This window comes from Mirounga angustirostris, unplaced genomic scaffold (assembly GCF_029215605.1).
Source record: "Mirounga angustirostris isolate CCGP_5_RB_7025 unplaced genomic scaffold, mMirAng1.0.hap1 SCAF_4, whole genome shotgun sequence".
Lineage (NCBI taxonomy): Eukaryota > Metazoa > Chordata > Mammalia > Carnivora > Phocidae > Mirounga > Mirounga angustirostris.
The window spans coordinates 170767054-170789489 of record NW_026991712.1 but is presented as its reverse complement, the minus strand read 5'-3'; the positions used below and the strand labels follow the sequence as shown (position 1 = coordinate 170789489).

The following is a 22436-nucleotide window of genomic DNA, read 5'->3' as shown; positions in this document are numbered from 1 at the left end:
CAGGGACGGTGCATATAGCAGAGTCACAGGCAACGTTTGTCGAATTAAAAGAGGCTGAACAGGGCGATGGGGCTTGTCCTCTGGGGTTTCTCAGGTTCCTGTAAAGCTGTACCCTAAATCGGACACAATCTATCCTGACACCAGGGCTGTCGGGTCATTTTTTCCCTGTACATTTGGGGGAGGGGGGACGCTTTGAGCTGGACCCTGCCTTGAGGTTGCCCACCCAAAAGCAGTCATCCGTGCCGTCCGGACAAAGGCACGCGGTCACACGGGGTGTCGGGTCAGGGTCTTTATGGGGTTGGGGGAAGGAAGGAGCGGGTGCCCGGCTGGGCCGCCCTGCTAGTCGCCCTTGGGCGCAGCCTTCACCCTCATCTCGGCCAGTTTGTGGGTGAGGAAGCCCCACTTGAAGCCGGCCACGGCGTCGGCCTCCCCCGGCTCGGGGCGCTCGGCAGCCTCCTCCGCGGCCTCATGCCCGGCTTCGGGGTCTGGCTCCGGGTTGGGCTCGGCGCCGCGCAGTATGGACGCCGCCGTCGCCTGCTGCTGCTGCCACCTGCTGGCGAACGCGTCCCAGAATCCCGGCCCGCGCGGCTCTGCCTCCGTCGCCGTCACCGCCTGCGAGGGGGACCGCGCCGCCAGCGGGCTGCGGGAGAAGGACGGGTGTCACTGGCCGAGGTCGGGGGAGAGGACGAAGAGGGGAGACGGGGTGCAGGCGCTAGTAGTGGGGGGGAGGAGCCAGAGGGAGGTCAGGTGACTGGGGGCGGGCGGGAGACTGGAGGCCAGGGGAGGGCTCAGAGGCGCAGGGAAAGGGGGCTGGGGTGGGCCAGGGTCAGGGGATTAGGTGAGGGGTCTGGGAAGAAGGGGCCGAGACCAGGACTCCTGGGGTGAGAGTCGGGGTCGGGGGTTTAGGAAAGACTCGGGGAGAGGAGTACCGCCAGAGGAGGGAAGCCTGACATGAGGAGTCCCGAAAGCTGTGGGAGAAGCCCGAAAACCTGTGGGAGGAGCCCGGAAAACTGTGGGAGGAGCCTGGGCGGGGGCGGGGCCCAGCGACGCTTGGGGCGGGGTCAGACTCTGGGAGAAGGGGTCCGGGAAGCCAGGGTGCCAGCCCCAGGGAGAGGCAGGGTGGGGGCAGGGGTGAGGTTCTGAGATGGAGGGAAAGGGGGACTGGGAAAATGAGGAAACGCTGGAGAGAAGGACGGGTGGAGCGACCCAAGGAAATGAGAAAGGCCTAGATAAGGGCTTAGTGGGGAGGAGGACTGGGAAAGTGGCAGGGAATGTGGGGGGAAGGGCAGTCAAGGAGGGGGGATGAGTCTTGAGGTGGGAGCCTCAGATCTGAGAAGGAGTCCTTGGAGCTCTGGGAGGGACAGGGGATGAGCGCCAGGAGGGAGAAAGGAAGCCCTGGGGCTGGAGAGATGGGTGGGTCAGGGGGACCCCAGAGGAGAAAGGAATAGGGGAGTGTCAAAGAAAGGGGGTGTGACTGGGCTGGAGGAAAGGGCAGAGAGGGAGTGTGTACTAGAATAGAGCTAGGAGAAAGGAGCTGCCCTGGGTCCCACCCGCTAAACCCCAGCATCAAAGCCTTTCTAAGTCAGTGGTTCCTAACTAAACTAGAGCGCCTCAGGTCCTCAGGAGCAAGCTGCAAATATAGATCCCAGGCCTCGGCCCACACCTGCGGAATCAGAATCTTTGAAGGAGGGTCTGGCACAAACTCCCTAGGAGGATGAGATTTTAGACCAGCATTGGAATCTGGACCACCCTCTGTTCTGAACACCTAAACGTTCTCTCTTCTGTTTCCTGATTGTAGGGAGATGACCCCTCCCATGCGGATGGGGAGGAGAGAGAGAGAGTCTAAAGTACCTTCTAGCACCTCAATCCCAACAGCCCTAAAGTCCTGCTGAGATCTAACTTAAACTCCAGATAGGTTGATTTGGCCTCTTTCCTGATGAGAGAAAAGGAAACAGCCTGGGGCTGGTCCTCCCCCTTCCTCCTTGGTGGGAAAGATAGACAAATAGACCAGAAGTAAAGGACATGGGAGAAGGGGGACCCCAGGCCCATCCCAGCCCCCACCAACACACACGTACTGGTCAGCACAGGGCTCCGGTGGCAGGAGCTTGTCCTCATCTTCTTTGTTAAACAGAGACGACATTGTCAGCCAACCTTTCACCCCGACCCCCTGAACCTGGGAGGAAGGGGCTGGGAGTCAGCGAGGGGTCACAGCAACCTCTGCCAGGCTCCCCCAGGCTGGGGTGAAGAAGGGAGAACTCACCCGGCGGGCCAACTGTGACATGGGATGGAAAGCCTCTTCTGCAGGTTCTGCCGGCTCAGATTCCACTAACGCTGGCTTCCCTCTCTGGGACACAAGACCCCCTCCCAGCATGAGAGAGGCCCCAGAGGAATGGGACCTCCCTCGCCCACTGCTAGCCTGGTATGCACACCCCGGCACCCCAAACCCTCACACCTAAGCACCCATCTCGTCCGCTCACACCCTCCATAAATACAGACAGGTAGACCTCTACACAAAGCCGCCAGTCTGTGTATAGAGCCCTGCAGAAACCCTTGAGCACACACCTGCTCACCCATAGACATAACCACACGCACCCAAAAACACACGAAGGCAGAGATGTACACACACACGTACAAACATAACACCTGCCGATGCCTTCACAGAGGCCCTCAGGAAGAGACTTATGTCCCAAATACTCACACCTGCCCTGTCTATCTCCAGTTCACACCCACCCATACAACTTCATGGGGCATTCTACCTGGATGCCAGTCCTAATCCTGACCCATAGATACTTCTACACAAGCCCATCCTGGGACACCAGGATGTCTAGACAGATACTTATTCACACACATACACACACGCCCTACAGAAATAGTTACGGGGGCGCCTGGGTGGCTCAGTCGGTTAAGCGACTGCCTTCAGCTCAGGTCATGATTCTGGAGTCCCGGGATCGAGTCCCGCATCGGGCTCCCTGCTCGGCGGGGAGTCTGCTTCTCCCTCTGACCCTACCCCCTCTCATGTGCTCTCTCTCTCTCATTCTCTCTCTCAAATAAATAAATAAAATCTTTAAAAAAATAAATTAAAAAAAGAAAGAAAGAAAGAAAGAAAGAAATCGTTACAGCCCCTGCGACATCTGTTTGCACAACTGCCACTTATCACAGCCTCTGGATGTAAGACTGTTCCCAGTTTCAGAGCATTTTTGATCTTTCATGTCAGGACAAACATGGTCCAAGTCTGGCTCTGACCTGAGGCTGTGACAGTGACCCTCTATGTCAAGCCCCACTGCCCCTACTTCCAGTCCCGTAGGGCTCACTTCCTCTCAAGGCGAGCCATCCGTATTCTGCTGAGCCCTGCCCACTGGAAAGTTGTCAAGCCCCATGTACCCCGGGTGGCTACTGCCCACTGGTCCTGGAAGGATCTCTTCCGTGTGGTAACCCTTGAGATCTTTGGAGACGATGACCATTCTTCTGGTGGCCCCCAAATCTTCTTCTTCAGTTTTCTTAAATACCCTGGCTTTCTGCACCATGCCATTTGTCATCCCTGAGTGTGCCAATGGCTTCTGCACAAATATGCCCTCCCCCCAGAGCTGTCCCTTGCTCTTCCTTGTACCTTTCACTCCTGCTGCCCCTCTGCCACGACCCACCCAGCAAGCATGGATGGTACCCACCTCCTCTGCCAGGTCCTCCTCAGATTCCCCACTTAGAGTCTGTAACACTTTGGACTTGTAGGTTTTCCAGAAGGCCTGGTTCATGGCTGCAGGGGAAACAGACCTGGCATCCAAGCTCAGGAAGGCAGTGACTCAGTGGGCACCCAGTGGGTCTGGCTCCAGGAACTTGGTGAGGCTGAGAGCCTGTCCCAGGGATCAGGTGACTTCATTAAAGATGCACCAGCCTTCCCAGATGGCACAGTGCCCAGCAGGTGAACCTGATCTAGAGTCTGGGGTGGGGACAGGACAGAGCTGGCTTCTGTGGCTTCAGCCCCTTGTCTTGACCCATATTGGCCAAGAATAATGAAGACATCTCTAGGCCTCCTTCCTGGCCCTACGGGTACTTGAATTGGATCTCTTGGAATGGCTCCAGAAAAATCTGTCTTTATTCACAAAAGTCCATTCATAAAGTCCTTGGGCCCAAGACCCACACTGGTGCCCCTGTGGCTATAGCCACACCCGTTATGCCCTCAGCAGGGCCCACCCTATATTCCCACTCAGCTGTGAACTGGATTGAGGAGGTCCCAAGGCCCCCAGCTGGCACCCTGGGCTTACATTTCACTACTTTGTCTGGGCTGGAAATTGATTCCTTTCCCCAGGGATGCACGTGCACGTCTCCCTGTTTCCTGGCAACAGGTTCCAAAGAGCTGGAGTCCCTGAATTATTGCTGAGCTCCTCTGGTCAGCCAGGAAGGCACCCGGATCTGATGAATGGGGAAAAGCTGTCTGGCCCTCTCCCCACTCTGAGCACACAAACCCTAGGCTGTATCTCTGCCTTTGCTGCCAGCCCATGCCTGGGAGTCCAGGGCTCAGAGAAAGGGGGCAAAGATGAGAGGTCCTTCTATGAGCACTTTCTCTTCTTGTGAGAGGAGCTGACCCCCCGTTCAGTCTGAGGGGACGCCTGAGTACTGTGCTCCCTGAGGAGGAACACTCCTTGCTCACGGATTTGACTGCGGGTGGATGAAGCCTGGAGATCCAAGGGAATTAAGTGGGAAACGGTGATAAGTGGTGAGGGCTTTGTCAGGAACTGGAGGTATCTCACGAATCCTTGTGGGGGCCGGGATCGCAAACTTACTCTTACTCATTAATCCATTTATTCACATGACAGACATTTTTCAGTGCCTCCCAGAGATGCTCAAAGCATTTTCCCTCTCCCCACGAACAGCGGAGTCTAAGATCAGGGAACAAGCAAGGGGTGATGGTGCCCGGGGATGGCGCAGAGACAGGCTGGGCCAGGTAGGACGGGAGGGCAGTGGCCGGAATCCCCCGGGGGCACGCACCACCCAGCGCTCCGCAGCAATAGCCTCGCCCCCGGCCGATGACGCCGCTCTGGGCCCCGCCCGGCGCTCCGTCACTGCCGTTAACGGCCGCCTGGGGGCGCTCAAGACTGAGGCGGTCTGGAGGAGCCGGCTCGGCCCCCGGGCGTCACGTGACGCCAGCCAACAATCCGGAAGCTCCCGCACGTGTGCGTCCGACCCGACTCTGGGCCTCCTGGCCCCGCTGTCACCGGCCATGGGTCGCTCCCGCCGGACGGGTGCGCACCGAGCCCGCTCCCTGGCCCGCCAGATGAAGGCGAAGCGGCGGCGGCCGGACCTGGATGAGATTCACCGCGAGCTGCGGCCCCAGGTTCCCGCACGGTCTCGGCCAGACCCGGCCTCTGCGCCCGACCCCGACCTGCCCGGGGGCGGCCTGCATCGCTGTCTGGCCTGCACGTGAGTCCCAGCCGGGCCTGGCCTGGGGAGGAGAAGGGTAGACGCCTACCCTTCTCCTCCCCAGGAGCGGGATACCCAGGAGCGGGAATCCGGGCACAGAGGTTTCTGATCTGGGGCGTGAGGTCCGGGGACCGGGACGCGCCGGGTCTCTTCTCGTGGGACCCGTGGGTCGACTGGCCGCCCATCCCTTCAGTCCCGCTGCCGGGCGTCAGGAAGAGCTAGGTTCAGGGAGATAGGCGTACCTGAGAGGCATCACCTCACTCTTGTTACCCACCTCCCATCCCTACAGGAGATACTTCATCGATTCCGCCACCCTGAAGACCCACTTCCGATCCAAAGACCACAAGAAAAGGTATGAAGGAGTAAGGAGAAGATTGATGGACGAGTGCTGGGCAGACAGGGCTTGCATCTGGTCGGCTCCCAACTCTCACTCTTCTTTCTCCCAGGCTAAAGCAGCTGAGCGTGGAGCCCTACAGTCAGGAAGAGGCCGAAAGGGCAGCGGGAATGGGCTCTTATGTGACCCCCCAGCGACTGGCAGTGCCCACAGAAGTATCCACTGACGTCCCTGAGATGGACACAACTCCCTGACATGACCTGAGGATGCAAGGCAGGGGAGCTGCCCATGGACAGTGAGGCAAGGGCTAGGCTGGGAGAGACTGTGCCAACCTCTTTTGGCCCTGGGTTTGGGGAGTGGATGGCCTCTTCTGCGTGCCCTCACCCCCAATAAAGGAACTGGATAGAGAAGACTTGCCTCTGACTCTCTAACCTCCAGGCCACTCCCCCCAGCTCCTGCCTTGTGGGGTTTTTCTGCTGCTCTTGTTTACAGGGCCTAGGGTGTCTATTCCCCACTTGGTCTAGCTTTGGAACCTAGAGCCTTGCCTTCCCTGGGGGGTCCTGGCATCTGAGCTGGAGCCCCCAGATGGAGCCCCCTCAGTGAAAGGGAGAGGGAGGATCAGATTTATACTCTCCTGCTCCCCAGTGAGAGCAGGGACTGGCCCTCAGAAAAGAAATGGCCTCCCGAGATTGCAGCCCCCGCTGAGTCACCTTCCCAGGACCCAGGTGAGAGGCCGCCTACTTTATCCTCAGGCCTGTGGCGGCCGCCGCTGCCCCACCATCTTCCAGACAGCATAGCAGGAGCCTCCCAATCCAAGGACGGCCAGCAGTGTAGCCACAACCCCAGCCAGTGGGCTCCGGGGCTCTGCTTTCAGCTCCCCAGCTATCTGCATCTGGAGGTACACAGAGGGTCCATCTGAGGGGTCAGTTGAGACTTCCAGGAAGGCAGAGGGTGGGAAGGAACTGAGAAGGTACAGCTGGGTGAAGGAGATATGGATGCTGTTGCTGCCCCAGGGAGATTCCACCCCGATCCCTCTCGCTTCACTGCCCATCTGGGCCCTGGCGGCTCAGGCGGCAGGAAACGTGACAGCCTGGCTGCTGGGGGGTCAGCCCAGCAATGCTGGGGAAAAGTAGGGGGCCGGTGGCAGAAGCCATCGGTGAGAGGTACTTACCTGTAGTACCCGGAAGTAGCCAGGGGTCAGGCGTCGGAATCTCATGGTGGGGCAGTCTCCCTGGAGGCCTGTGGGGTGGGAAGCAGGAATGAGGGCTAGTGGTGTTCATGATACCCAGGAGCGGGAATCAGGGTACAGAGGTTTCTGATCTCTCATATACATGAGAGCCATGCCTCAGAGGATGCTCACCAGCGTCTGCCCTCCCAGGTCTGGCAGGGGGCGGGGCAGCTGGACCTTTAAATCTGGTCCCTTCCCCCGCCGGCCCGTCCTGCCAGCCTTAGGAGCAGCTGTCAAGAGAGATCAGCATCAGGCCTGAGCAGCACCTCCCCCACTCACCAGGGAGGCCAGGCTGGGTAGGCAGGAGAGGCCTTGCCTGGCAGCGCTCGGGAGTCTTAGACCTGGACCAGGTACTAGGAGGGTCTCCCCAGCCCTGGTCCTGGCTCTGTCCCTACCCCTCAGATGGTTGGATATCACCAGTGAGTCCTCAGCAAGGGAGGGGCAGGGTGCCTTGTTAAACCCCCGCCCTCCCCAAACATTGGTAAGCCTTTTCACTTGGTTTCTGTTGGATCAACGGCCCCTACCTTGGGGAAAAGCACATACCACTTTTTTCTCCAAGATGAAGTTCCTGCAGGGACTTTCCTATTCTTGGTTTGGGGACAATAGTACAAGGAGATTAGTATATACTGATTAAGAAAGCTGTCCATGGCATGCTAAGAAACAGTCACCAACTGTGTCAGGCAGCGTTCTAAGCAGTGACTGTATATTATTTCATTTGCTATTGACTGTCTCATAAAATGAAAAATAAAAAAAAAAAGCACATTTTCAGAATAGCATGTGGAGTATCTGCCTACGTAGAGAATGGAAATTTTACAGTGGTTCCCACTTGGGAATGGAATAGAGATATAATGACCTACTGTTAACCTTTGAATGTTTTACAACAAATGTGCAGAAATAACTTTTATTATAAACTCATAAAACTACCTTTAAAATAGAAGCTACCATTTACTCTACCCTTACTTGTCTAGCCCTGCCAGGTGCTGGGGGCACAAAATAAAGGCAAGGTTGTGGATGTGAGGCCCCCAGTCCTTTAGGGGAGCACATGAGTACAAGTGGTGAGTTCCTGTCTGTTTCTCCCCTACAGGATTGCGTGTTCAGGGAGGGCAGGGGCTGACTGGCTCAGGGTAGGTGTTTGATGAAATCAGGATGGTGGAGACGGGTCTGTGTTTATTGGGCTTCCCCAGAGTGCCACAGGGAGGCTGTTGAAGGAAGAGGCAAAAATGTGAAAGGGGGACGCAGCACGGAGGAGTGATGAAGGGACACGTGCCGTGCAGGATGTGAGGAAGCATGAGGCAAAGGAGGAGACCAGAGAGGTGAGGGCCGTGTTGCACATTGGGAGCCTACTGGGTCACCAATGAGGGAGCAAGGCCTGCAGGGACCTGCGGGGACCTTGAAAGAAGCAGCCAACAATCTGCATTCATGTTTAATGCCGCATGTGAAGGTGGGGAGGGGTCAGTAGAGCTGGCCAAGTTCCAGAGAACTGGATTTGTATGTGCAATGATTAAATGATGACAACTGAAACACACACGCTATATTGAGCCATCCATAGGCCAAGTGCGGAATTTGGATTTGAGGGCAAGATCATGACAGGCTTGGAAGGCTGCGTATTGGGGCACTGGTAGGAATTCCAAAGTGACACAGTCAGAGGGCCAGGCCCCTTTCCACAAAATTAAAGCAATAATAACTCAGATCTATCCCATGGGACAGATTTCAAAGTACTTCAAGGAAATCTTCACAGCGCTAAGGTCTAGGTGTCCCTGTTTAGACAGGAAGAAATAGGTTCAGAGAAGTATTGAGGTTAGGCTCAGTCACACAGCAAGTGGAACTGATTCTGTCTGATTCTGAAGTCCTGGGAGTCCCCTGGCCTGGGATGATGATGGTGATGATGCTGACAGCTACAAACAATATGTTTCAGACTTGTTCTAAGAGAAAGGCTCTTAACTGGGATTCAGAATTTAGGGGCCCCGTAAACTTGGATGGGAACAAATTGACCATTTCCTTCTATATGGATCGACATATCAGGAGCATCTGTGGCTTTGCCACGTATTGAAATCACAGATATTTTTATATCACGATAGAGTTATTCAACTATCTCAATATTATATATGCTCATGACTATTTCAAAATCATCATAGTTATTAATCCACTATTAAATCACACTCTTTCAGACACTGCTGCTACGTAGCTGCCATTAATTGGGCACCTCTAGGCCTAGTAGAGGATCAATGACCAAATGGTGTATCTACCTGTTCTCACGCTGGTGACCCAGGCTTCTCCATTACGCTCCTGCATTCCCTATGTTTAGTTGTTAACTGATAAATATGTGCAAAGAGGTGAGTCAAAGACCACCCCACAGTTTAGTGTTCTTCTAGTTGAACAACAACACACTGATATCGTTAGAAAAGGAAAATTTAACTTGACAGTCTTATTTAATGCTAATAAACACATTATATCATAAATTTGTGGGGTTTTTTATTATTAACATATAAGGTAATCTTTGTTTCAGGGGTACAGGTTTGTGATTCATCAGTCTTCCACAATACACTGCTCCCCGTAAAACATACCCTCCCCAATGTCCATCACCCAGTCACCCCATTCCTCCCACCCCCCCTCCACTCCAGCAACCCTCAGTTTGTTTCCTGCGATTAAGAGTCTGTTATGGTTTATCTCCCTCTCTGTTTTCGTCTTGTTTCATTTTTTCCTCTTTCCTATGATCTTCTGCCTTGTTTCTCAAATTCCACATTATCAGTGAGATCATATGATAATTGTCTTTCTCTGATTGTCTCATTTCACTAAGCATAATACACTTTAGTTCCATCTACCTGGTTGCAAATGGCAAGATTTCATTTTTTCATGGCTGCATAATATTCCTGTGTGTGTCTTCTTTATCATCTTCTTTATCCATTTATCTGTCGGACATCTGGGCTCTTCCCATAGTTTGGCTATTGTGGAGATTGTTGCTATAAACATTGGGGTGCAGGTGCCCCTTCAGATTACTACATTTGTATCTTTGGGGTAAATACCCAGCAGTGCAATTGCTGGGTCATAGGGTAAGCTCTATTTCAAACTTTTTGAGGAACCTCCATACTGTTTTCCAGAGTGGCTGCTCCAGCTTGCATTCCCACCAACAGTGTAGAAGGGTTCCCCTTTCTCCGCATCCTCGCCAACATCTGTCGTTTCCTGACTTGTTACTTTTAGCCATTCTGACTGGTGTGAGGTGGTATCTCATTGAAATTTTGATTTGTATTTCCCTGATGCCGAGTGATGTGGAGCACTTCTTCATGTGTCTGTTGGCCATTTGGATGTCTTCTTTACAGAAATGCCTGTTCATGTCTTCTGCCCATTTCTTGATTGACTTATTTGTTCCTTCGGTGTTGAGTTTGATAAGTTCTTTATAGATTTTGGATACTAACCCTTTATCTGATATGTCATTTGCAAATATCTTCTCCCATTCTGTCAGTTGTCTTTTGGTTTTGTTGACTGTTTCCTTTCCTGTGCAAAAGCTTTTTATCTTGATGGAGTCCCAGTAGTTCATTTTTGCCCTTGCTTCCCTTGCCTTTGGTGATGTGTCTAGCAAGAAGTTGCTGCGGCCGAGGTCACAGAGGTTGCTGCTTGTTGTTCTCATCTAGGATTTTGATGGATTCCTGTCTCACATTTAGGTCTTTCATCCATTTTGAGTCTATTTTTGTGTATGGTGTAAGAAAATGGTCCAGTTTCATTCTTCTGCATGTGGCTGTCTAATTTTCTCAACACCATTTGTTGAAGAGACTGTCTTTTTTCCATTGGATATTCTTTCCTGCTTTGTCAAAGATTAGTTGACCATAGAGGTGAGAGCCCATTTCTGGGCTCTCTATTCTGTTCCATTGATCTGTGTGTCTGTTTTTGTGCCAGTACCATACTGTCTTGATGATGACAGCTTTGTAATAGAGCTTGAAGTCCGGAATTGTGATGTCGCCAGCTTTGCTTTTCTTTTTCAACATTCCTCTGGCTATTCGGGGTCTTTTCTGGTTCCATACAAATTTTAGAATTATTTGTTCCATTTCTGTGAAAAAGTTGATGATATTTTGATAGGGATTGCATTGAATGTGTAGATTGCTCTAGGTAGCATAGACATTTTCACAATATTTGTTCTTCTAATCCATGAGCATGGAACATATTTTCCATTTCTTTGTGTTTTCCTCAATTTCTTTCATGAGTATTCTATAGTTTTCTGAGAACAGATCCTTTGCCTCTTTGGTTAGATTTATTGCTAGGTATCTTACAGTTTTTTGGTGTAATTGTAAATGGGATCGACTCCTTAATTTCTCTTTCTTCTGTCTCGTTGTTGGTGTATAGAAATGCAACTGATTTCTGTGCATTGATTCTATATCCTTCCACTTTAGTGAATTCCTGTATGAGTTCTAGCAGTTTTGGGGTGGAGTCTTTTGGGTTTTCCACATAAAGTATCATATCCTCTGCAAAGAGTGAGAGTTTGACTTCTTTGCCGATTTGGATGTCTTTTATTTCTTTTGTTGTCTGATTGCTGAGGCTTGTGGTGTTTTGGGTTTTTTTTAAGATTTTTTTTTTTTTTAAGTAATCTCTACACCCAACAAACGTGGGGCTCCAACTCACAACCCCGAGATCAAGAGTTGCACACTATACTGTGCCAGCCAGGCACCCCAATCATAAATTTGTATGTTGTTATTGTTTTTTTAAAGATTTTATTTATTTGCCAGAGAGAGAGAGGCAGAGCACAAGCAGGGGGAGTAGCAGAGGGAGAAGCAGGCTCCCCGCTGAGCAAGGAGCCTGATGTGGGACTGGATTCTAGGACCCTGGGATCATGACCCAAGCTGAAGGCGGACACTTAACCAACTGAGCCACCCAGGCGGCCCGTAAATTTGTGTTTTAAATATATTTTGGTTATAATTCTCTTCCTTGTAACCTTCAGCATTTTTTTAAAATAATTATTTATTTATTTATTTATTTTTTAAAGATTTTATTTATTTATTTGCGAGAGAGACAATGAGAGACAGAGCATGAGAGGGGGAGGATCAGAGGGAGAAGCAGATCCCCCGCTGAGCAGGGAGCCGATGCGGGACTCGATCCCGGGACTCCAGGATCATGACCTGAGCCGAAGGCAGTCGCTTAACCAACTGAGCCACCCAGGCGCCCTCAGCATTTTTTTTTTTAATGCTTCCAAAAGCACTATTCTGAGAAAGGGTCCATAGCTTTCACCCGACTGCCAGAAGGGTCTGTGTGCCAAAAAAGAGGGGAACTAAAAACCCCTATTCCGAAAAGTTTTAGAGCTATTAACACAGGTACTATGCACAGCAGCCCATTTTGCAGACAAACTGACGTTGGGTGGGTTGGGTGGGTGGGGTCAGGGAGCCAACAAACTGCAGAACGGACATTTGCAGCCAGGGCTCTGACTCCCTCGCCTCTGTGCTTTGCTGCTGCGCTTCCTGCTCACCTTTCTGACCCTTCCTTCCTTCCTTCCCTTCCTTTCCTTCCTCCCTTCCTTTCTTTCCTTCCTTCCTTTTCTTTCTTGGAGCCTAAAGGTCAAAGTGCAGTTTGGGGCGGGATCCCGGCCCGCTCCCAAGCCGCCTGGGTCGCACACCAGTGGCTCCGCCTCGGGTCGGGCCGCCCAGGGGCCCAAGGACGCCTGAAGGGCGGGGCGGGAGGTGGCGGGCCAATGGCGGGGCAGCGCCTCACCTGGCCGTCCAAGCTGGGCCCAGGTATGCCGGTGGCTCCGCCCAGCGCCCAGCCCCGGTCCCTCCCCAGGCGGGACTCCGGGAGCGGAAATTCCTGCGCGGGCGGGACCCGGCGGGAGCGGATCCCAGCGGGCGGTCTCGGCCATGGAGCCGGTAGCGAGCTGGACCCCCGGGAAGGTGGCAGCCTGGCTGAGAGGTGGGCCTGGGCAGAGTCGGGCTTGAGGGGCCCTGCGACCGGGAGAGGGAAAGGAAGAAGGACGAGCCAGTCTGTCAGTTGGGGGGTCAAGTAATTTACAGAGCTTCTGCCGGGTACCTGGTACTGCGCTAGGCAGAAGGATCGCCGGGATGACCCCGGGGGGCCCGAGAACTTGAGGGGGTCTCCCATCGCCCCAGCATCGCCAGGGGCTGCCAGGGTGGCGGCGGGGAGGCCGTGGTTGTGTCAGGAACACAGCGGGGCGGCCCCCGAGCGCCCTCGCCCACTAAGTCTTTGGCTTCCCTCCGCCCCAGGGCTCAGTGGGCTGTTATTAAACCCATTTTTCAGAGGCGGAAACTGACGGACTGAGCCAGGAAGTGATTTGCTTGGGCTCTGGAATAGGGCCGGTCCTCCTGTCTTTTCCCTTCTCCCCACCTTGAGGTTCCCAGAGAGAGAAAAGGAAGGCCCAGTCAGACCGAAGGGGGTGGCACAGCCCCACGGGGCCTCGGGGGAGGACGTGCTGGCCAGTCAGTGAGGCCCGATGGGTGGGAAACGGCCCAGACTGCAGCTGGGAGAGGGGAGGGGAGTCCCGACAGCCTTCCGGGTGGGGGAAGCTCCCAAGGGAGTGAAGGGGAACGGAGGACGCTGCTGGCAGGCCCAGGGCTCAGGGCCACCAGCCCTTGAAAAGCAGAGATTCAGGGCTGGAGTCAGACTCCCAGGCCGAGTTCCAGGCCCTGCCCCTCCACTCACCAGCTCTGCGACCAGAGGTCTCAGTTTCTCTATCCATAAGATGAGAAAGTCAGCAATGACCCCATGAGGTAGACAAAATGAAACAACCCTGGCAGGCGCCTGGCCTGTGTGGCTCAGTGTAGGAGACTGGGGAGGAAGGCAGCACAGCAGGGTCACTGTCCATGGCAAAGGAGCTGCTCGGAGGCTGTAGCCATGGAGTCCAGGGACTCCCAGCCCAGTGTTCTTAATGTCACACGGGGAATGAAGGGGAGCTATTAATGACACTCACATTCCCCAGTGACGGAGCCTGACTTGGAATGGAAGGAATTCCTTCAAAGAGTGAGCAAGCTTCTTGATTTCTGTATCAATTTTCCCACCTATAAAATGGAGATAACAATAGTCATTATCTTCTACATTCAGTGAGCACCAAATGTGTTAATATGTAGAAAGCCCTTAAAATTTTGCCTAGCACACAATAAGCTTTCAATAGATATTATTCCTATTTTTAGTCTGCCTTATCTATCCTGTGCCAGGTATGGGCTAGAGTTCGAGATGAACAGTTATTTATGGCCCAGAGCTTGAGGGGCAGTTGGGAGCAAGAGAGCCCCCGACCTACCCTGGGGAGTTATGGAAGGCTTCCTGAGGGGAGTTAGATTAAAAGGGGGGGCAGTGAAGGAGCTAGAACAATCCAGGCAGAAGAAATAGCACATACAAAGACCCTGAGACAAAAGAGCATTCCAGGAGCTACAGGGAGTTAGTGCTCTGGATCTAAAGTATTGAGTTTGAGGGGCTGTGCCAGGGGATGAGACTGGAGAGGCAGGTGGTGGCCTGATCTTACAGGGCCTTGTAGATCAGGGTAAAGAGTCTGGCGGCTGTTACTGTCTACCATGAACCAGGGAATGGGCCAAGCGCTTGACATGCATCCTGTCATTTAATACCCACATGAGCAGAAAGTAGGTGCTTTTATTATTGCCATTTCACAGGTGAGGAAACTGAGGCACAGAGCAATTAAGTTACTTGCTCAGTAGTCTCATCTGTGAAATGGGCAGAACATAGCCTGGGTCCCAGGATTGTGGTTAGGAACAGATGGGAGGGAAAAGGGTTTTGTGGGCGTGAAGAAGTGGCCTGAAAGACCACGCCACCCCTGTTCTCCCTCCAGGCCTCGATGACTCCCTGCAGGACTATTGCTTTGAGGACTGGGAGCTGTCTGGCAAGTACCTGCTCCAGCTCTGTCCCCGAAGCCTTGAGGCTCTGACCGTGTGGCCTCTGGGCCACCAGGAGCTCATCCTGGAAGGGATAGAACAGCTCCGGGCCCTGGTGAGTGAATGGTGGCCACACTGGCTGCAGCTGCCACCCCCTGGGCGTTGCGGAGGGGGGGCTGGCCACTGCCAGGGAATAACCTGCCTTTTTTCTGGCACAGAGCTCTGGGCTACAGACAGAGAACCTTCAGAGCCTGACCGAGGGGTTGCTCGAGGGGACCTATGCTTTCCAGAACTTAGTCCAAGGCCACCTGGAAGGCTGTGCCGAGCCCCCTGCTGATGTCCTCAGTGCCGCTGTGGAGCTGGCCCATGAGGCCCGGACCCTCCTCTTCTGGCTCAATAGGTACCTTGGCTCCTCCTAAGACCCCAACTGGTGAGGGGACCCTTCTCATCCTTGGCCTCCTTCGGGGCCTGGGAGAGAAGAACAGAGCTCGGCTTTCGTTCAGATGTTGTGGAGCCGGGCAAAGAGATTATTTGGTCTGTGCAGGGGCACTGGGGTGCCTGGGTCCCCACCCACCCCCAGCTTGTAATCATAACCGTCCTAACACTGCACAGAGGGCTTCTCCACTCCCTTCAACCGCTGCTGCTTGTCCCCCAGGTCCCAGCTCAAATGCCACCTCCTCTGGGAAGCCTTCCCTGTTGCAGGTTCTCAGAGCTCCCTACGTTTCACAGCAGCTGAGTTCTCTCATTACTGACGTAATCGTGTGTGTAAGGTCTGTCTCCCCCAGTGCCTAGAGCGGGGCCTGGCATGTCTTAGGCGCTTGACAGATAAGTCCTGTGCTAAGCTCTGTCGATGTATCAGTCATCTCCTTTACCCCAAGCGAAACCCGTCAGAGCAGATATTCTCTCCCCCCATGTGGCAGATGAGTAGTTGGCTCTGAATGGTTCTGTGACCTGACTGGTCATCACAGCCCCCTAACCACTACCCCTACCATCCTTCCCCCTGCCAGGTATCTCTTCTCCCACTTAAATGACTTCTCAGCCTGCCAGAAGATTGGGCAGTTGTGCGGGGAGCTGGGCCAGGCCTTGCAGGAGGTAGGAGAACCAAGGGCCAGGCTTGGCCCAGGCCGTAGAGACCAAGTCAGGCTAGAGCTTTTTATAACCTGTGAATCAGCACAGGATCGGTGTGGGGGTTGGGAAGAGGCAGGGGCAGGAAGAAAGGAGGCCTGGCCACGGGGTAGGGGCGATGGGGGTGTCGGGTCTTCTAGCTGGCAGGGGCGTCTCAGGAAGTTGGACTCTGGGGGAAGGGTAGAGCGGGGGAGGGCATGTATGGTGATTTCTGGGGCTTGGCATCAGGAGGACAAGACCTTGGAGCCAAAGCTCTGAGGCCCTGTTGTTGGCCCTCTACTTCTAGGACAGTCCTGTGGCTGAGAAGGAGAGCAGAGTGCTGGGGATTGTGAGTGTGGGTTTGGTTGAGTGGGGAGTTGGGGTGGCGGGGGGGTGGTGTTGGGGCTCAGGCTCAGCTTCCTGCGCCCCTCCCCCAGTGCAGCCACGTGGCCGGGATCTGCCACCACATCCTGAGCTGCAGCCCCCAGGAGCTGCTGGAGCAGAGGGCTGTGCTGGAGCGCGTGCAGCTGGACCATCCTTTGGTGAGCTCTGACCTCTTGGCAGCCTTGTCTGGGCCCTGAAATGTGGTTCTAGGATCCCACAGAATCCTGTGCTGTTATGGCTGGAGGGCCTCTTCTGTGCAGCTGTTAAAGGCCCAGAGGACTTTCCTGGGGTCTTACGTCCTGAAGCACCTTCTCCAGTCCTGAGGGGCTTGGTGTGGTCTCAGGTGACACATTCCAGCCCTGGGACACAGACGTGGCAGGTTAGGGGACTGGGGAAAGGACGCGGACTTTCTTGCTTTAATCTTTGACTAGTTGAGAGTACCAGAGCCCCCAGCCCTGCCCCTGTCCTCCCCCAGTCCCGCTGATCCCTTTAGGAGGGCTGCTGAGAATCTCCGACCTCATTAGTCAGCAAGCCCAGCCTCCCTCCGGCCCTTACTGGAGGAGGAGGCAGGGACCCTGAGAGGAGCGGCAGGCCCAAAGTCACACAGCAAGTCGGCCAGTGCTGACCTGGGCCAGCTCTCCCCTCAGTTCCGCCCGCCGAGGACTCTCAGTGACCGCAGCCTCTGCTTCGGCAGGGCCTGGAAGTCCACACCACCAGTAACTGCCTGCACTTCGTGTCCTGTGTGGGCACCCAGGTGGGAATCCCACGCCCTTCTCAGCTGCCCGCCCCGAGGCCCTACCCTCCAGCTGAGCCCGCTTCAGGCCCCTGGAGAGCGAACCCTACGAGCACCCCCCTCCCCAATACCAGGTCCCTGCCGACTCCCGGCTGCAGATCCTGCCTGGAGACGAGATTGTCCAGGTCAATGAGCAGGTGGTGGTGAGTGGGGAGGAGAGGGACACAGGGTGGGGGAGAGGGGAGGTGAAGGGGCCACTGAGTAAAACCCAGGGCTGGTGGGTGGGGAGGGGCCCTTGGGGAGAGCCTTGTGGAGACCAGGCTTGTGGGAGCTGCTGTCTGTGAGATGAACCAGGTCTTACAGGTCAGTGGCCTTGGCAGAGCCAAGGTGAAGGGGCTGGTGGAGGCCTCCTGGAGGAGGAGTGGCAGGAGGCTGAGGGCGAGGGTGAGGGCTGTTGGCTTACCCCGGAGCCTCCTGGGCAGCTGCATCAGCCCAGGGTCCCTGCCCTGCCCCCTGCCCCCTGTCCCATCCAGGTGGGCTGGCCCCATAAGAACGTGGTGAGGGAGCTGCTGCGGGAGCCAGCCGGGGTCAGCTTAGTGCTGAAGAAGGTCCCCGTGCCAAAGACCCCTCCACAGGTACCTGCCCCCCAGCCCTGCCCCCAGCCCGCTTTCAGACCCCTGTCATCAGCTCTATCACCATTTCTGGTTGTTCCCCAGACCCCTCCTCCAGTCCCGGGCTCCCCACAGCTGACGAGCCCCTCGCTGGCTTTCACCGCACTGTCTCCCAGGTAATAGGCTCTGCCGCAGGTGGGTCTGGGCGGGGGTGCCACGGGCTCAGTCATCTCCATCTCCCCTTGCTCTCCCCAGGGCCTCATCCAAAGACGTCTTTGCCTTTGACCTGACTTCAAACCCAAGGTCTGCACCCAGCCCTACCTGGACAGGTAGTTTCAAAGTCTCACCAGGTGGCAGATGCCCTGGGCAAGGCATGTGGGATGCCTGGCTCTGACCCCCCGACTCTGACATCCTCACCTTTCTGCCTGGCCTGGGGCTGGGCTCATGGACCCTCCTCCTGACAGACTCCACCTCGCTTGACCTTGAGTCCCGGCCCATTCTCCCTGCGCCCCCAGCCACACTGCCCACAGGGGTAGCGGAGGCTCAGGAAGCCCCAGAACAGCCTGACAAGGTAAGGTGAGGGCTCAGCAAGGAGGGCTGTGTGGCTCTGGACCCAGACCCTTCTCTAACCGCTTATGGCCTTTTCAGAGTCCTGTTTCTGGTCGGAATAAATCAAAAGGTAAGAGATGCACTTGACTGGCTGGGGGTCCCTGATATGAGCTCTTCGAAGTCTTTTTTTTTCTTAAGATTTTATTTATCTATTTGAGAGAGAGAGAGTGAGAGAGAGCATGAGAGGGGAGAGGGTCAGAAGGAGAAGCAGATTCCCCGCCGAGCAGGGAGCCCGATGCGGGACTTGATCCCGGGACTCCAGGATCACGACCTGAGCCGAAGGCATCGCCCAACCAACTGAGCCACCCAGGCGCCCTTTTCGAAGTCTTTACAGTGTTTGGCAAGACCACCGCTCCCATCTCACGCACAGCCTGTGCTTCCAGCCTGGGCCTCTCACCAGCTCTGTGACTCTGGGCTCCTCTGATCTTCCATTTCCTCGTCTCGGAAGCGGAAGAGCAGCGCTGCCTCAGGGAGACGCCTGTAACATTTCAAGCACAGAGAACGGGTTCAGAAAGATCAGCTGGGAATACTGGCGGCCGGGTGGGGCCGGGAGCAGGTTTGGGGGTCCAGGACGCCTCGCCAGCCCCTAACCCCCCTGGGCCGTGCTGTGCTCCCGCAGGCGTGGCGACACGGCTGAGTCGCCGGCGGGTGTCGTGCCGGGAGCTGGGCCAGCCGGACTGCGACGGCTGGCTCCTGCTGCGCAAGGCGCCCGGTGGCTTCATGGGCCCGCGCTGGCGCCGCTGCTGGTTTGTGCTCAAGAGACACACGCTCTTCTGGTACTGCCAGCCCCGGGTGAGCCCCCCGCCACACGCACGGGTCCGCAGGGGGGTCAGAGCCCCGGTGTTTGTCCTTATTCTGCCAGCACCCCCATCTGTGGTCACAGCTCCCCCCCCCACCCAGCCCTATCTGGAAAACGAGATCAGTCTTTGGAGAGAAACGAACGGAGATGTGCGTGGAAGCAGGCTGAGAAAGGCGTCCCGGGCAGCGGGGAGAGCCACGTCTGCTCTGCCCACCTCCCCTTCCTCTTCTGTGACTCTGTCTATCCTGCTTATTCGTTCAGTGAGCATTCAGGTGCCTGCTGTGTCCCCAGCTCTGGGCTGCGTACTAGGGACATAGGGCAGACTGGGACAGTCCTGCTACTCTGGGCTGGTAGCGGGGAGGATGCGTGCGCACTCAGGGACAGCTTGGGGAACGCACGCTATGATGAAGGAAAAGCCCAGGGATGGGCAGGAGCCCAGCGGACGTGGACAGTCCAGCCTGAAGAGTCGAGAAGGCCCCCTGAGAAATCAGTGCCTGGGGGCTAGTCAGATGGAAAGGAGAAAAAAACCAGGAAGGGAGAAGAGCCTTTGCAAAGCTCAGGGGTATGGAGCAGCTTCCTGTGTCTCTAAAACAGAACAAATGCATAAGCAGTCTTCTCTTTTGTGGTTGTTTTCCTGGATGGCTTTGGCTCCCCTTTCCTGGCTCAAGAGGCTCCCCTTGGTCACACCCTCTGCCCCCACCCCAGATTCCTGCCCTGAGCTCTAGGCACTGGGAGATTTAGGGGGAGGGGTTGTTATTGTTTTTTAAGATTTTGTTTATTTGAGAGAGAATGAGAGAGAGAGAGAGAGCGTGAGAGGGGGGAGGGTCAGAAGGAGACTCAGACTCCCTGCTGAGCAGGGAGCCCAATGCGAGACTCGATCCAGGGACTCCAGGATCATGACCTGAGCCGAAGGCAGTCGCTTCACCTACTGAGCCCCCCCAGGTGCCCGGCACTGGGAGATTTGTGGTTGGAGAGCCCAGGAGCCACTTTCTCCCCTCTCTGCCCCCAGGGGCCTGACTGGGCCTCGAGGGTAATGGGGCTGCAAGCTGACCCTCACACTGTGATTCCCCCCAGGATGAGAAGGCTGAGGGCCTCATCAATGTTTCCAACTACAGTCTGGAAAGTGGACAGGATCAGAAGAAAAAATAGTTAAGTCCTGGAGCGTGACACACCAGGGAGTGGGGCGAGAAAGGGAGAGAGAAGAAGTCGGGGGTGGGGGGCAGCAGGTAGCTGGATTCCCAGGGCAGCCTCACGGGCTCTGGATGGGCACAGCCAGGCTGAGTGAGGTGCCCCTGCTCCCTGGCAGTGTGTTCCAGCTCACCCATGACGTGTACAAACCCTTCATTTTCGCTGCTGATACCCTGGAGGATCTGAGCATGTGAGTGCCACCCCCTCTGACCCCCCAGCTCCCACGTGAGTGCTTGCGAGCCTGGCTCAGGAACCTGGATTCTGATCTCAGCTCTCTGATAGTGGCTGGTCAAGGCACTCACTTCTCCAAGCCTCTGTTTCATCATCTATAAAATGGGTTAATAAGAGTTCCTACCTCTCAGAGGTGCTCTGAGGATTAAGTTAGAAGATGATACAGGTGAAAATCCCCTGGCATACAGTAGGTGAAAACTGCAAGACCCATTTGCCCCTCCACAGGTGGGTGCGCCATCTCATTACCTGCATTTCCAAGTACCAGTCTCCAGGGCGGGCCTCCCTGCCCCGAGAGGAAGGTGGGTGTCTCACAGGGGTGTTCCCACCAGGTCTCAGCTAAGCCTCTGTCTTTCTGGGAATGGGGGCTGGGAGCTCCAGTGCCCTATCCTGCTCCCGGGCCTCCCAAAACCCTGTGAGGCTTAGTGGGCTCCCCATCTGCTCCTTCCCCCCCGCAGACTGCTACAGTGAGACAGAAGCAGAAGACCCTGACGATGAGGCTGGGTCCCGCTCAGCCTCGGTGAGTAGGAGACTGGTGGGGAGCGGATAACAGGCTACAGGGCTCAGAATGATACACACCTCTCCTTCCACCCTGCCCACAGCCCAGCCCAGCCCAAGTTTGGAGTCCACTCCATGGAGACACGTCACCCGCAGCCACCCCCACGCAGGGCAGCCCACGGACTTCCTTTGGCCCACCAACAGGTGTTCTTCTGGGGTTCAGAGCTGAGATGGAGGGTGGGGAGACCTGGGATGGGCACATCCTCATCTGCTTCCCCCTCCCACAGACAACAGTGAAGGGGCGCTGGAAGGAATGGTGCAGGGACTGAGGCAGGGTGGTGTGTCCCTCCTGGGCCAGCCGCAGCCCCTCACTCATGAACAGTGGCGGAGCTCTTTCATGCGGCGCAACCGAGACCCCCAGCTCAACGAGCGAGCGCACCGCGTGCGTGTGTTACAGAGCACGCTCAAGGTCAGCGGGAGGGCACCGGGCGCGGTGAAGGACGGGGCTCTGGGCTTTCGCTTCTGGTTCCTGGCCCTGAGCTCTGGGCTTAGCTGTGGACTGGACCAAGTTCTAGGTTCTCAGAGCCAGCCTCCCAATGTGAGGATCAGGGCTAGACCCGGCCAGGTGCTGGGTTCTAAGCCCTGGACTCCAGAGTGAGCTCTGCACTTGGGCTCTGCCCCTCTACCTGGGTGATCATGGCGCCTTGGCCACCACTCTCTTCACAGGCAAAGCTGCAGGAGCTGCAGGCCTTGGAGGAAGTGCTAGGTGACCCCGAGCTGACAGGAGAGAAGTTCCGACAGTGGAAGGAACGGAACCAAGAGCTCTACTCAGAAGGCCTGGGAGACTGGGGAGTGGTGCAGGCTGAGGGCCACTCCCAAGTCCTGAGCTCTGACCCCAGAGAACAATCTTCCCACCCCCTGCCCTCTGACCCTGAGGAGCAGTCCTGTCTCTGCCCCCTGACCCCAGAGAGCAACCTCCGACCTCCTGACCTCTGACCCTGGTCAGTACCCTGGTCAGTACCCTGGCTCCTGACCACCTCAGCCCCCAAGCCTCTGACATGTCTAGGACAGAGCATCCCCGGGTTCTCTTCAAGGCTGGAAGTAGTGCTAGTCCATGTGTCACCCCAGATGCCCCCCTTTGCCTACGCATCCACCATTTCTGCTCCTCCCTCCCCTAGAGTGGGATAAAGTGAAGTGAGCTCTGTGCCATCCTCTCTCGCCAATGAAGGAATGGCAAGCTGGGCTGAAAGAAATTCCCTTCCACCTCATCCTCCCACCTGTGGGGGCACAAACCTGTCCCCCCTCCATCTCTGGCCCTTCTCCCTTCCCCAAACCAGTCTTGTATAGGTGTTCCTTTTACACAAACACTTTCAGCAAAATAAAATCAGTTTATCTAAAATGAATCTACATATGCCTCTGACTTCTGTATTAGAACCAGAAATCTGCTCCTGGAGGGGACAAGGATGGAAAGTATAAGGAGGACATGAATGT

At 55.5% G+C, this 22436-nt stretch overlaps 4 protein-coding genes across 6 annotated transcripts; 2 read left to right on the top strand and 2 right to left on the bottom strand.

The window, feature by feature from the left end:
• Positions 1-226: 226 nt before the first annotated feature.
• On the bottom strand, positions 227-3749 carry CUNH1orf232 (chromosome unknown C1orf232 homolog). 2 transcript variants are annotated; one of them, XM_045895482.3, is made up of 4 exons: positions 3666-3749; positions 2261-2344; positions 2076-2173; positions 227-640 (listed from the first exon to the last, which is right to left on the bottom strand). In XM_045895482.3, the coding sequence occupies exons 1-4, from the start codon at positions 3747-3749 to the stop codon at positions 340-342; spliced, it is 567 nt and encodes a 188-aa protein (XP_045751438.1). In that variant the 3' UTR covers positions 227-339. The 2 variants fall into 2 exon arrangements, 1 of the variants encoding a protein (XP_045751438.1); XR_006794159.2 differs by lacking the exons at positions 2076-2173; positions 2261-2344; positions 3666-3749 and adding an exon at positions 930-1001 and having other exon boundaries at positions 510-640.
• Positions 3750-5124: 1375 nt separating this feature from the next.
• On the top strand, positions 5125-6159 carry ZNF593 (zinc finger protein 593). The gene is made up of 3 exons (XM_045895480.2): positions 5125-5415; positions 5705-5767; positions 5862-6159. The coding sequence occupies exons 1-3, from the start codon at positions 5216-5218 to the stop codon at positions 6001-6003; spliced, it is 405 nt and encodes a 134-aa protein (XP_045751436.1). The 5' UTR covers positions 5125-5215; the 3' UTR covers positions 6004-6159.
• Positions 6160-6497: 338 nt separating this feature from the next.
• ZNF593OS (ZNF593 opposite strand) lies at positions 6498-6965 on the bottom strand. The gene is made up of 2 exons (XM_045899138.3): positions 6921-6965; positions 6498-6641 (listed from the first exon to the last, which is right to left on the bottom strand). Exons 1-2 carry the CDS (start codon positions 6963-6965, stop codon positions 6498-6500), a joined length of 189 nt encoding a protein of 62 aa, XP_045755094.1.
• A 5629-nt stretch (positions 6966-12594) lies between these two features.
• On the top strand, positions 12595-22348 carry CNKSR1 (connector enhancer of kinase suppressor of Ras 1). Of its 2 annotated transcripts, XM_045898382.3 has the most exons (21): positions 12597-12863; positions 14749-14906; positions 15010-15191; positions 15799-15883; positions 16203-16244; positions 16333-16437; positions 16974-17033; positions 17147-17215; positions 17546-17647; positions 17729-17799; positions 17879-17952; positions 18088-18194; positions 18272-18302; positions 18852-19024; positions 20106-20179; positions 20338-20409; positions 20676-20749; positions 20906-20967; positions 21050-21149; positions 21233-21414; positions 21672-22348. In XM_045898382.3, the coding sequence occupies exons 1-21, from the start codon at positions 12812-12814 to the stop codon at positions 21939-21941; spliced, it is 2145 nt and encodes a 714-aa protein (XP_045754338.1). In that variant the 5' UTR covers positions 12597-12811; the 3' UTR covers positions 21942-22348. The 2 variants fall into 2 exon arrangements, with proteins under 2 accessions (XP_054369031.1, XP_045754338.1); XM_054513056.2 differs by lacking the exon at positions 16974-17033 and having other exon boundaries at positions 12595-12863.
• The last annotated feature ends 88 nt before the right edge of the window (positions 22349-22436 follow it).